General features: G+C 39.9%; 1 protein-coding gene across 1 annotated transcript in view; it reads right to left on the reverse strand.

The window, feature by feature from the left end:
- The window catches only part of bltp3a (bridge-like lipid transfer protein family member 3A), a 31,347-nt gene that overhangs the window by 17,351 nt on the left and 800 nt on the right, over positions 1 to 13,196 (reverse strand). Inside the window, exons 2-7 of the mRNA XM_001921432.9 lie at positions 6,077 to 6,239; positions 5,330 to 5,368; positions 4,389 to 4,480; positions 3,750 to 3,939; positions 1,846 to 1,986; positions 1,067 to 1,237 (exon numbers count right to left, since the gene is read on the reverse strand). Of these exons, the coding sequence (XP_001921467.4) occupies positions 1,067 to 1,237; positions 1,846 to 1,986; positions 3,750 to 3,939; positions 4,389 to 4,480; positions 5,330 to 5,368; positions 6,077 to 6,239 (796 nt within the window). The remainder of the gene's footprint in view (positions 1 to 1,066; positions 1,238 to 1,845; positions 1,987 to 3,749; positions 3,940 to 4,388; positions 4,481 to 5,329; positions 5,369 to 6,076; positions 6,240 to 13,196) is intronic.

Below are 13,196 nucleotides of genomic sequence, written 5' to 3' on the forward strand. Positions count from 1 at the left end.
ACTTTCACTCTCGTGGATAGGGAAACGTGTTGTACACACAGACATCCATTAGCCTATACATAACTAATTGTTAAGTGCAAAGATTTGTGTCAAAACTATTTTAAAATTCAGTTCTAATCTTCAGCAAACGAATAAATGAACAATAATAACGAAGTGTGGTTATATCCGAATATGTCTATTAATGTCCTAATACTATACGTCATTCGCTCAGTTATGGTATTTAAAAAAAGACGACATGTTTGTTATGACAAACAAATTCAGCACAACCTTGTTTTTAGATATTTCATGACAACTTGATGCTACCAACACAACAAGTCCTGTCATAAATCCATCATAAACATGATTAGATGACCTGTGGGTGTGTAAATGAACAACTTTGGGTGAACTATCCCTTTGTAGGAGACCTATTAGGCCTCTTTTCACAAGCTGTAAATGCATCTCTGCTGTGTCTAGTGTGTGTATGTGTGTGTGTGTTTGAGCTGAGAACAGCACACAGGTAATGTTCTCCAGCTCTCTGAAACTGACCCTTTCAGGCTTTGATCCTAATTTTTTGTTGACTGTCGCTTTAAATGCAAATGAGATTGAGCTCTTTTCAGAAGAGGGCGGAGCTACAGACAGTTGTGAAACAGCAGTGTGTGTGTTGTCAGTGCTGTGCATGTGTGCTTCAGTGTGAGTGTGTGCTTGATGCTTCTGTCAGTCTATGTCACTCCTTCATCTTAAACTCCACATCTATAATCCTCTTAGTCTATGCTGACATGATCTTCAGCAGCTCAAACACTCTAATGGCTAATGGACAGACGGCTGCTTCTCACTCAGGCCTGCTGTTTATGCTAATGAGATGGAGAGATGGGCACTAGTGGGCGGGGCTTTCCCCCTCTGATGACATGTACAGCAGGAGAATGTCAATCAAAGTGTTTCTGCATCAAGAACAAACACAATTAACTCATGATCAGCATTAGAGACCGCTGCTGGAGATACACACACTGCTGCTTTAAACCGCTTATAGAAGTGATTTTGCATAATACACCCACTTTAAGTGGTCTCAGTGTGTGTGTGTGTGTTATACCTGCAGTGTGTCCGCAGCCATGCTCTTCCTCTGCTGTCCAGATTTCTCCATGGCCTCGCTCAGAGATTTGGCGTAGCGGATGATTGCCTTGAGCTGGGAGTCTGTCAGCACCCACAGCAGATCATCCAGAATAAACAGCAGCTTAGAGGCCAACACGTTACAGTCCTTCACCTGACACCAGCAGAAACAACAGCACAGAAACATCACATTTAACACAGATAAAAACACATAAACACTGATTTCCAGCTTAAAAATGTGACATTTGCATGTGTCTGAGCAGCAGAAGTGCTCATAGTGTGTAAACTCAGAGCTCAGTGAATAGGAGAGCACAACACATCATCATTCTACACTCCTATTAGCTGAAATAATGACAGAAACTCCAGGATGGTGTTATGAAGACTTTCAGAAAGAGGAAAACAGCAGTGTGAGACTGATAACGGCAGCCAGAGGAGACAATACTGTCAGATCTACTGTCCTGAACACACACACACTGCAGTACACACACCTCACACATGTGGGACTGCTGTTTTTCTGTAATTTGATGCAAAAAAGATATAATGCACACATAAATGTATAGAAATGTTAATTTTTTTTAATAAAATCTAAATATTAAACACTTTAAGGATTCAGGATGCTGATGAGCACTAAACACATCACGACACGAAGGGTCGCATTATGACCTTGGGGAGTTTACAGGTGTCTGAAAAACACTCGCTGTTAATGTAAAGCACATTAGCACAAGTGTGAAGGTGTTGTGAAAGTGAATGTGCAAGCTGTACCCTGCGTTTGAGAGCGATGCGTATTCTGCCTTGGTTAGTAATGAGTCGTAGTGGTGTGCTGCCCAGATCCTGATCCTCGCTCTCTATGGCGTCCGCCTCGATACGCAGACTCTGCCAGTTAATCTCCTTGAACGTCAGCACCTGCACGACAGAAGACCTTGTAAAATAGCACCTTTCAACCCTTTTTAAAGGCATTAAACATCTCTAAACTGATTCATCTGTGAGATGTGAATTTTAAAATAATATCAGGTTAAATGTGGTTCAGAGCATCTGCCATGGCCTTCACCTCATCTACTGACTGCTTATATATTATATTAGACAGCATGAGAGGTCATCTGAACGAAACATCCATCCTACATCTGCAGTGCCTGAGGATCTGGCAACCCGCAGATCTGTTCATACATCAGAATGACTGGCCTGATTTCATTAGCTAATGCTGGTCTGGGGACTTCACATGAGCGTGTGCTTCTGTGAGGGGAAGAAAAGCAAGTGAAAGAGGAACAAGAGGAGGAGAACTGAAGCGGAAAACACTTTGATCTGACAGCTGCTCACGTCTTCACTCACACTATTGTGCTTTTTATTAATCACCTTTTGAATAATGTAACGCCTTTCCTCCATGATGTGATTCCCCCACACTCTCAATGAAGAAATGGCTGTTAATTCAGCAGATTAAATCTATTATAACACCACTCGACCCCTGACATTCGTACAGTTCTTCAGGCCAAATGTGTTGAAAGTGTTGCACAATTCTTGTGTGTTTCTGCCTGATGACGTCAAACAGACAGGTCATTTAAGTGCAGGTCACACTGAAGCACACACACTTTCACTGCTGCACAGGACTCTTAATACACCCTTACTCATTTCGCCATGGTCAGGGTCTCCCAACAGTTATATATCCGTACAGGGTCTAAACACCTTCTTCTCGTTCTTTTCTTACAGTGACAGAAAGGGCTGGTTTTTGGTCAGATGACTCTACTTTTCCACTTTAATTGGACCTGTGACTCTACTCCACTCTGATTGGTCAGATGACTCTACTAATCCACTCTGATTGGTCAGATGACTCTACTACTCCACTCTGATTGGTCAGATGACTCTACTAATCCACTCTGATTGGTCAGATGACTTTACTAATACTAATCCACTCTGATTGGTCAGATAACTCTACTACTCGACTCTGATTGGTCAGATCACTCTACTAATCCACTCTGATTGGTCAGATGACTCTACTACTCGACTCTGATTGGTCAGATGACTCTACTAATCCACTCTGATTGGTCAGATGACTCTACTACTCGACTCTGATTGGTCAGATGACTCTACTAATCCACTCTGATTGGTCAGATGACTCTACTAATCCACTCTGATTGGTCAGATGACTCTACTAATCCACTCTGATTGGTCAGATGACTCTACTAATCCACTCTGATTGGTCAGATGACTCTACTAATACTAATCCACTCTGATTGGTCAGATGACTCTACTATTCCACTCTGATTGGTCAGATGACTCTACTACTCGACTCTGATTGGTCAGATGACTCTACTAATCCACTCTGATTGGTCAGATGACTCTACTAATCCACTCTGATTGGTCAGATGACTCTACTAATCCACTCTGATTGGTCAGATGACTCTACTACTCGACTCTGATTGGTCAGATGACTCTACTACTCCACTCTCATTGGTCAGATGACTCTACCACTCTGATTGGTCAGATGACTCTACCACTCTGATTGGTCAGATGACTCTACCACTCTGATTGGTCAGATGACTCTACTTCTTCACTCTGATTGGTTAGATGACTCTACTATTCCGGTCTGATTGGTCAGACACCTCTATTAAGAGTGGACTGGGTGTGTGTGTGTATTGTGTATGTGCTTGTGTGTATGAGTGTGTGTGTCATACCTCTCCTCGTTTGGGGTGTGTGACGCGTGTGTACCGCAGGTCGCTCTTCTGCCATTTGGGGTTGAGGCTGCAGCCCTGAAGCTGCCAGAGCTGGAAGGAGGCGTGAAACGCTCGCGACTGCACTTTAATGGTGATGGAGTTGATGATCACAGACATCCCCTCCACTACCTTCTCTGCGAACCCATACTCACTGTGGAGAAAGTCTTACATGTTTTATTTGGGCTAGAATAAAAGCAGTGTTTAATAGTGTTAAAGTCATGTTAAGCTCAATATTATTCACCCCTTCAGCAATATTAGTGTTGGATTGTCTCCAGAACAAACCACTGTTATACAATGACTTGCCTAATTACCCTAACTTTACCCTAATTACCCTAGTGAAGCCTTTACATGTCACTGTAAGCTGAACACTAGTGTCTTGAAGAATATCTAGTCTAATATTATGTGCTGTCATCATGATGAAGAGGAAACACATCAGCTATTAGAGATGAGTTATTCACACTATTATATTTAGAAATGTGCTGGAGAAATCTGCTCTCCGATAAACAGAAAATGGAGACAAAAAATATACAGGAGGGCAAATAATTCTGACTTCAACTGTAAAAGTCAATGCGCATAATTTAATACAGAAATCATCCTGACCTTTGACCTGCAGTAATTGCAATTGGAGAGGGTCCGTTTGGGGCTCTGGGCTCCTCACACGTCCTCATTTCAACCTCCACTTTATCCAGGAACTGAAAACACAACAAAACCAAGCAGAAAATATCGTAAATCACTTTAGTTTTATAAAGAACTAGCTGCTAAAGCCATACACTAACTACAGAAACGCCAGTGTTGAGGTGATCTCCAACATGGAGAGCTGTCAGAGGCCATACGATATTAGCTGACATCTACTGCTTAATCCAATATTCATTCAATATCAGTCTCCATTTCAGAGATCACCACAGCGGAATGAACCGCCAATTATTCCAGCATATGTTTTACACAGTGGATGCCCTTCCAGCTGCAACCCAGCACTGGGAAACACCCATACACACTCATTCACAACAGCCAGTTTAGTTGATCAGTTCCCCTATACCGCATGTGTTTGGACTGTGGGGGAAACCGGAGCACCCGGAGGAAACCCACACCAACACGGGGAGAACATGCAAAGTCCACACAGAAACACCAACTGACCCAGCTGGGACTCGAACCAGCAACATTCTTGCTGTGAGACCACAGTGCTAACCACTATTCAATGATACAAAGTGCAGTTTAGTAACATCTTTATCTTTTAATCTTTAATAAATCCTCTAATCTTGATTGTGATGCGACTTGCGGATACACAATTAATACTCAAACGCTATATTTTGCTCAGCTCTAGTATATTGCATATACTGTTATAACACTAATGGTAATTGTGCAATATATTTTAGTTGATAGTGGAAAGTGTGCAGTCACGGTGATGTACTCTGCTGGGCACATCATACACCCATTGATGCACTTTTGCAGAAGTGAAAAAGCACAGAAGATCATGTGGTAATCAGGGGATGACTGAGTGAGAGACATGATGTAGATGAGCATGCAGATGAGGAGATCCTTACCAAGCATATGGGACTGGTCTTCAACTTTGTCCATTGTATCTGATGAGGGAAAAACAAACAGATTTAACTCGCACTCCTCCAAGCTGTGTGTCATATGTGGTAAATCTCACTGATTCAAGTTGAGGATTGTTTTTACAAGCCGATACTGACCCCTGATTTTAATCTATTTCTATATTTTTATTATATTTGAACTGTCATATACACTCACCGGCCACTTTATTAGGTACACCTGTCCTACTGCTCATTAACGCAAATTTCTAATCAGCCAATCACATGGCAGCAACTCACTGCATTTCGGCATGTAGACATGATCAAGAGGATCTGCTGCAGGTCAAAGTGAGCATCAGAATGGGGAAGAAAGGGGATTTAAGAGACTTTGAACGTGGCATGGTTGTTGCTGCCAGACGGGCTGCTCTGAGTATTTCAGAAACTGCTGATCTACTGGGATTTTCACGCACAGCCATCTCTAGGGTTTACAGAGAATGCTCCGACAAAGAGGAGATATCCAGTGAGCGGCAGTTCTGTGGGCGCAAATGCCTTGTTGATGTCAGAGGAGAATGGCCAGACTGGTTCCAGCTGATAGAAAGGCGACAGTAACTCAAATAAGCACTCGCTACAACCGAGCTCTGCAGAAGAGCATCTCTGAACACACAACACGTCCAACCTTGAGGCGGATGGGCTACAGCAGCAGAAGAGCACACCGGGTGCCAACATTTCTGTGTGTGTGTGTGTGTGTGTGTGTTTTACCCGTATAGCAGCTTTATTGCAGTAGACGCGTGTGACAGCCAGCCAGGTGGGCAGCTCCAGCATGTTCTGCAGTACCTCCTCATCTAGCTCCAGGTTGGAGAGCTGACCTTCTCCCTTCAGCGTGCTCAGGTTAATCTTATCTGGAGAGAGGTTCTTTGTGAACCTGCACAACATAAGACAACATGTAGTCAATATAGAGTATAGCTAATTTTATGCTGTTTTAATGTAACAACATCCCAACATCCCATAATGCAGTTCACCACCACAAATGAAACTGTTCATTAGCAGATATATTTTACAGCACACTGATGAACTGGAGCTGATTGAGACACACCCGAATAATTCTGTGATTAAGACAGCACTTAAAAAGTCTAGCTTTCTGGTTAGTGCACTAGCACTAAGGGAGCTGATTGAGACGCACCCTTGGCTAATAAGATTACAACAGTAAAACCGCTTTAAGCCCACGGGAGCGTCTCTAACCCCTGCCCTCAAACCATGCAGGAATCACAGACACAATATTCACCGCAGAGCCTGAATTTATGCATCCTAGGAGGAAAAACAGCACATTATTCACTACAAACACACAGAGCTTCAAAGGACTGCAGGGTTTCACGCATCTGAATAGGAAATCTCCATTCGCTCAAAGATTAATGAGGCCTCAGAAGAGCAGAGAGAGAGAAAATGCTGTCAGAAACACTTCAGTCATGCTACAATAATGGCGCAGCAGAGGGATTGTGACACTGCCTGATGCTGTTTTTGTGTCATCAAGTGTTTTTCACTGAAGAAACAGGCACAAGTGAAAACAGCTGGCGTTCAGCAAAATGTGAGCAAATGACAACAATCTACGGTCAGAAGTGAAGCGCAGTGTGAAGCAGAGCTATTGAGGACAATTAAAAGGAAGATTAAAAATCTGACAAACAAATCCTGTTATTAATAATAAAGAAATGAAAGACAGTAAAAAATAAATAAAATATGAAACAAAAAAAGCATGTAATAATAACAGTACAGAATTACTGAAGATTCCTGGATATGAAGCACAGTCAATCTACTGTATTTAACTGAAATTAAAACCATTTAATAATAATAATATTCATTTTCTTCTCGGCTTAGTCCCTTTATTAATCTGGGGTCGCCACAGTGGAATGAACCACCAACTTATCCAGCATATGTTTTATGCAGCGGATGCCAATATTATTAGCTTTACTCCACAGCCTGGTCAATTAATTGCATGTGTGAATGTGCGTGCGTGCGTGTCTGGGTCTTTCTCAGTTTTTCCAAGAGGGTTAGATGCTTCAGAGTAGGGCTGAGTGAGAACAGCACAATAAAAACAAGTCCTAATATTTTCAATCTATACAGTTAAAGGCAAAATTATTATACATTTTTGATTGATTCTCAAATATTTACCTAATGATGTTTCATCAAACAAGGACATTTTAAATCCGTTTTAATCAAATTATAATATATATACAGATATATACAAATATATATACAGTTGAAGAATTATTAGCCACCTTGAATTATTTTTTTCTCCAATTTCTGTTTATCGGAGAGCAGATTTCTTCAACACATTTCTAATCATAACAGTGTTAATAACTCATCTCTAATAGCTGATGTGTTTCCTCTTCATCATGATGACAGCACATAATATTAGACTAGATATTCTTCAAGACACTAGTGTTCAGCTTACAGTGACATGTAAAGGCTTCACTAGGGTAATTAGGGTAAAGTTAGGGTAATTAGGCAAGTCATTGTATAACAGTGGTTTGTTCTGGAGACAATCCAACACTAATATTGCTGAAGGGGTGAATAATATTGAGCTTAAAATGGTGTTTAAAAATTAAAATAGCTTTTATTCTAGCCCAAATTAAAACAAATAAGACTTTTTTCAGAAGAACAAATATTATCAGACATACTGTGAACATTTCCTCAATCTGTTAAACATATATATATATATATATATATATATATATATATATACACACACACACACACACACACACACACACACACACACACACACACACACACACACAGTTCTATCTATCTATCTATCTATCTATCTATCTATCTATCTATCTATATATATATATATATAAATAATCGCAAAACTCAGCAATAGTGCATACTGAATATTTTTTCAGTATTGTGTAGCCATATCAACTCTATTTAACACCAAAAACAAAACCTAAACCTAACTAAACTTCAAACAAAAAAACACAACAAAAAGAAAACAAATCCTAAACAAAACAAAACCTAATTAAACTTGAAATAAAACACGTACAACCAAAATTAGAACAAAGCGAAGCAAACCTAAACTAAACTAAACCTAAAACAAATCTTAAAACAAAACAAAAGTAAACCAAAACAAAGCATAACTAAACTAAAATAAAATGAACTCAAACTAAACAAAAACTAAACTAGCATAAACTAAAACAAAACCTAAACAAAACAAAACTTAATTAAACTTAAAACAAATAAAAGCAAAGTAAAAACAAAGCAAACCTAAAACAAAACAAAAAAACTAAACTAAACTACAATGAACTAAACCCAAACATAATCTAGCTCAACAAAACCTGAAAACAAAACCAAACCAAAACAATAAATAAATAAACTTAAACAAAACAAAACCTGATTAAACTTAAAACAAAACAGATAGAACTAAATTTGAAGCACAGCAAACCTAAACTAACCCTACACTAAACCTAAAACAAAGCCTAAAAACTAAAACAAAACAAAAGCACAGACCCAATGCTTCCCTCACACAACCAACACAGTACAAAACAGATTCTGCCAAAACAATGTGGACAAACCTAATCTTCCTAAAATATAAAATGACTAATTTGGCAAATCCACAAGTCTGCGAGTGCCCATGAAGTGGCCCCAAGACCAGAAACAGCCGAGCCAGATAAGAGACACATCCGAAACATCCACTGCTGATATGGCTGGGAAACACTGTCCTATATAAAGAGCTTCAAAATCAGCAAAGCAATTCATGATGGTGAATTATACATCGCAACCAAATCATCCTGAATATTGGATGACATGACCCAGTCTTACTTCAGAGTGCAGTAAATCACTGGAAAGCACACATCTACCCGTCATATTCACACTAGCACTGCATTTCTAACACCCCAGTAGCTCCTCCTTCTACATCTATAGATCTTACAGTGTGGGAACTAGAGCTGCACGAGACTGGAAAAAACTGGCAATAATGTATTTGTCTGTGATTCATATTGCGAGTTTGATTTTATGAAATGAACAGCTCTAATTGGAAAGGAAGAATTGATGATTTTAGATTGATTAGATGATGTTCAGGGGACTGCATCTGCATATAATGGAATAGACCCAGGGCTTAATTTGTGCCTCATATGCACCCCCGCCCTGCCCTTCACTTTCTTCCACGAATTCCAAACCGTCTTCACTTTCGTCCACGACATCAAGGCACTCCCCCTTGATCTTCACTTTCATCTGCGATATTCAAGTAATGCTACTGCTGTCTACATAAAGACTACCCCCCCCCCTTCATTTTCATCCGCAACACCTCAACCAAACCCCCAACCTGCTTTGCTCGTTTTGCTTATGAAGTGCTTGGCCCCTTCATTGCTGCTTGCAGCTGTGTATTTTTCCAAGTTTAGACAGTACAAAGGCATTGTTGTACACTTCAAAGCTCTACCAAATATTGGATTAGATGAAACAAGAGTCTCAACAGCCTAATAACCAGAAGAATGTTGGTTCGATCTCCATATAGAGCGAGTTTTGGCCTCAAACATCTCTTAATATACGAGACAGACTTAATCTACTTCAGTCTTAGCTATTCAGTTCCACTCACATTGATTAAACTGCAAATCAACAGCTATTGCAAAACATTAATAACAATAACAACTGTGCAAAACAATGTCCTGCACAATAATCCAGAGCAATGGTGTTGCAGTTTAACTTTCTTCGCACAATGGAGAAACTAACCAGTTATTTAGGACTGTTATTCAAACTGAATTGCATATAACAGGGTCCTGGAGGGCCGGTGTCCTGCAGACTTTAGCTCCAACCTCAATCAGAAACACCTGGGCTATCCATCAAGCTCTTATTAGGCTTTCTAGAAACATCCTTGTCAGTGTGTTGAAGCAAGTTGGAGCTAAAATCTGCAGGACACCTCTGGCATATACCCTGTTCAAACCCATACATGCAATGGTAGAGATAGCATTTTGATAAATTAACATTATTTTGGTCTGCAATCAAAATATTGGCAATTAATATAATTAAAGTATACCAATTAAAGTAACCCATGTTCAATTGAACTTTGCACATATAACAGTGTTTTAGTAATTGTGCAATAGAGTCAAGAGCCCTGTCTGAGGGTCAGGGATAATCACAATGTGTGGGAAAACCAGGGACTTCAGCTTTCAGGGAAGAAATAAAGTTACCAAATGCATTAAAATGTTTTTTTTTTATTCTTTTTTTTCTTAAAAGTTCAGCAATGGTGAAATAGCATTGTAAATATGATTAGTTACTGTAGTAGTGGTGGTAAAAGTAGTGCAAACAACAACACAAAATCTTAAAGTCATCGGCCATAGGCAGGTTTAGCAAAAAGTCAGTTTTAGGCCCTGACTAGAACAATCCCAGACTTTCAGTATGAGCACTAGCAATAATAACACTTGCCTTAGTAAACAGCACTAAGACGAAGGTCCGGGAGTGTTTGTGTGTGTGTGTGTGTGTGTGTGTGTGTGTGTGTGTGTGTGTGTGTGTGTGTGTGTGTGCATGTGAGTCAACAGAGCACAACATGAAGGCTTTCTGACACAGTAAACAGATGACAGACTGGGCTGAATGAGGGAAAGCTGGCAGACCTTCAGCCATGTCTGAGAACAGCAGAACTAGCATGTGCTTTAACACCCACAGAGAGCCTGCTGGGATATCACAACCAAACAGTGGACTACAAGTCCTTTAAGGCAAAAACAGTAGAGTACAAGGCCTTTCGGGGTAAAACGTTGGACTACAACACCTTTAGGGCTTCAAACAGTGTACTACAAGGCCTTTCAGGTCTCAAAACAGTGGACTACAAGACCTTTTAGCCTTTAAACACTGGACTACAAGGCCTCTCGGGCTGAAACAGTGGACTATAAGACCTTCCGTGCTTCAAAACATTGAACAACAAGGTAACTTGGGCTAAAACCGTGGACTATAAGACCTTTCTGGCATCAAAACAGTGGACTACAAGGCCTTTGGGTGACAAAACAGTGGACTAAAGGCCTTTCTGGCATCAAAACAGTAGACTATTTGGCCTTTCTGTTTCAAATAGTAGACTACAAGGCCTTTCGGGCTTGAGAACAGTAGACTACAAGGCCTTTTGGACTTCATAACAGTGGACTAAAAGACCTTTAGGCTTTAAAACTATGGCTATTGGCTAAAGTGACACTGAAGTAAAGCAGGGCTAAATGTTTTATTTTCTAAACAAAATAAGAAAGTGTGAAGGGAGCTTTAATCAAAGCAGGAGCTTAATGTTTCAAAAGTACAGTAAGAGTTCATATAATACATGGAGTCACCAAATTCAGGCTAACCTTTGCTCTAAACATGAATTAGGGGAAAGAGCTTTCAGACCAGCCAAAGCCCAGAGAGTGTTTCCTTTAGCAGATGCTCCTGTTATAAGATCAATAACGTCAATATAAATACCCTTAGTCAGAAACATTTATACCATTATCACCCCTAAGAATAAGGGGAATTAAATATGTCCATGCAGCAACACATTTAGGTCAATAAACAAAGGTTTGAATGCACATTCTGGAGACCCAAAATACTTATTCTACATTTGTTAAGAGGCCAAAATTAGAATTTGACCCAGCAGCCATGATTGAAACACTTCTCGGGCATGCAAGTGCAATGTCTTTGAATAGGGAAACATTAAGTGCTCAAATAAACTCAAGCTTACAATTGAATGACATTTTTGAAATCATCAATGAAATTTACCAACAACAGACTTTTTAGTTTTGCATCTAGACAACTGAATACTAAAAATCTGCATTTATGAACTTCCTTCTGCCCTCAAATGAGGACTTTATGTCAAGGTGGACGGCAGCATCTAGTACAAAGATAAATAAGAAACAAATGAATGCACCCCCCCACCCCTCACTGATGCAAACACACAGGGTCAGCCCACATGTGAGTTAGATTAAGCTCATCCTCATCATGTGACCGGAAACTTGTGCTTAAGGCTGTCAGGAGTGTGTTCAGTAGTGCTGCACGATATACAGTTTCAGCATCGATATCGCAGTGTTTGTGTGTGTGTGTGTGTGAGTTTACAACAGTCCCGTCACAAAATGCAATGTAGAGTCCGGATTATAGTTGATCAACAATTGAGAAAACATGAGAGTAGTGGCGTCTAACAGAGAGACACTTTATCATTTGCATGTTTTAAAGGCGGGTTTCAGAGTTTAAAGCATTCGGGGACAGAATAAAACAACATTTGTAACTTTAATGAAGGATAGGGACGGCATGGTGGCTCAGTGGTTAGCACTGTCATAGCAAGAAGGTCGCTAGTTTAAGTCTCGGCTGGGTCAGTTGGTGTTTCTGTGTGGAGTTTGCATGTTGTGTTAGTGTGGGTTTCCCCCAAACACATGTGCTATAGAGGAATTGATCAACTAAATTGGCCGTAGTGTGTGTGTGTGTGTGTGTGTGTGTGTGTGTGTGTGTGTGTGTGTGTGTATGGGTGTTTCCCAGTAATGTGTTGCAGCTGGAAGGGCATCCGCTGTGAAAACCATATGCTGGAGTATGTTCCTCAAGCAGTTTGTGATGCATTGTGGAAACAGGAGACGAGCCCCTGGTCTAATGCGCCACCTGGCTTGAAAAACTCGTTCTCAAAGACTTACTTTTAGTCATTATTTGGATAGCACACATATTCTGAATGCCTTCGGCAGAATTAAAATCAGCCATTTTAATCTAGATTAATTCCAAGATTATAGAGAGATTAATCTAGGTTAGAAAAATTACTCTATCCCCACATATAATATATATATATATATATATATATATATATATATATATATATATATATATATATATATATATAAAAGTTTCATACAGATTTGGTTTTATTTTATATGCGTGTGTATGACATATACATAATATATAT

Source organism: Danio rerio, chromosome 23 (genome assembly GCF_049306965.1).
Source record: "Danio rerio strain Tuebingen ecotype United States chromosome 23, GRCz12tu, whole genome shotgun sequence".
In the NCBI taxonomy this organism is placed as follows: Eukaryota; Metazoa; Chordata; class Actinopteri; order Cypriniformes; family Danionidae; genus Danio; species Danio rerio.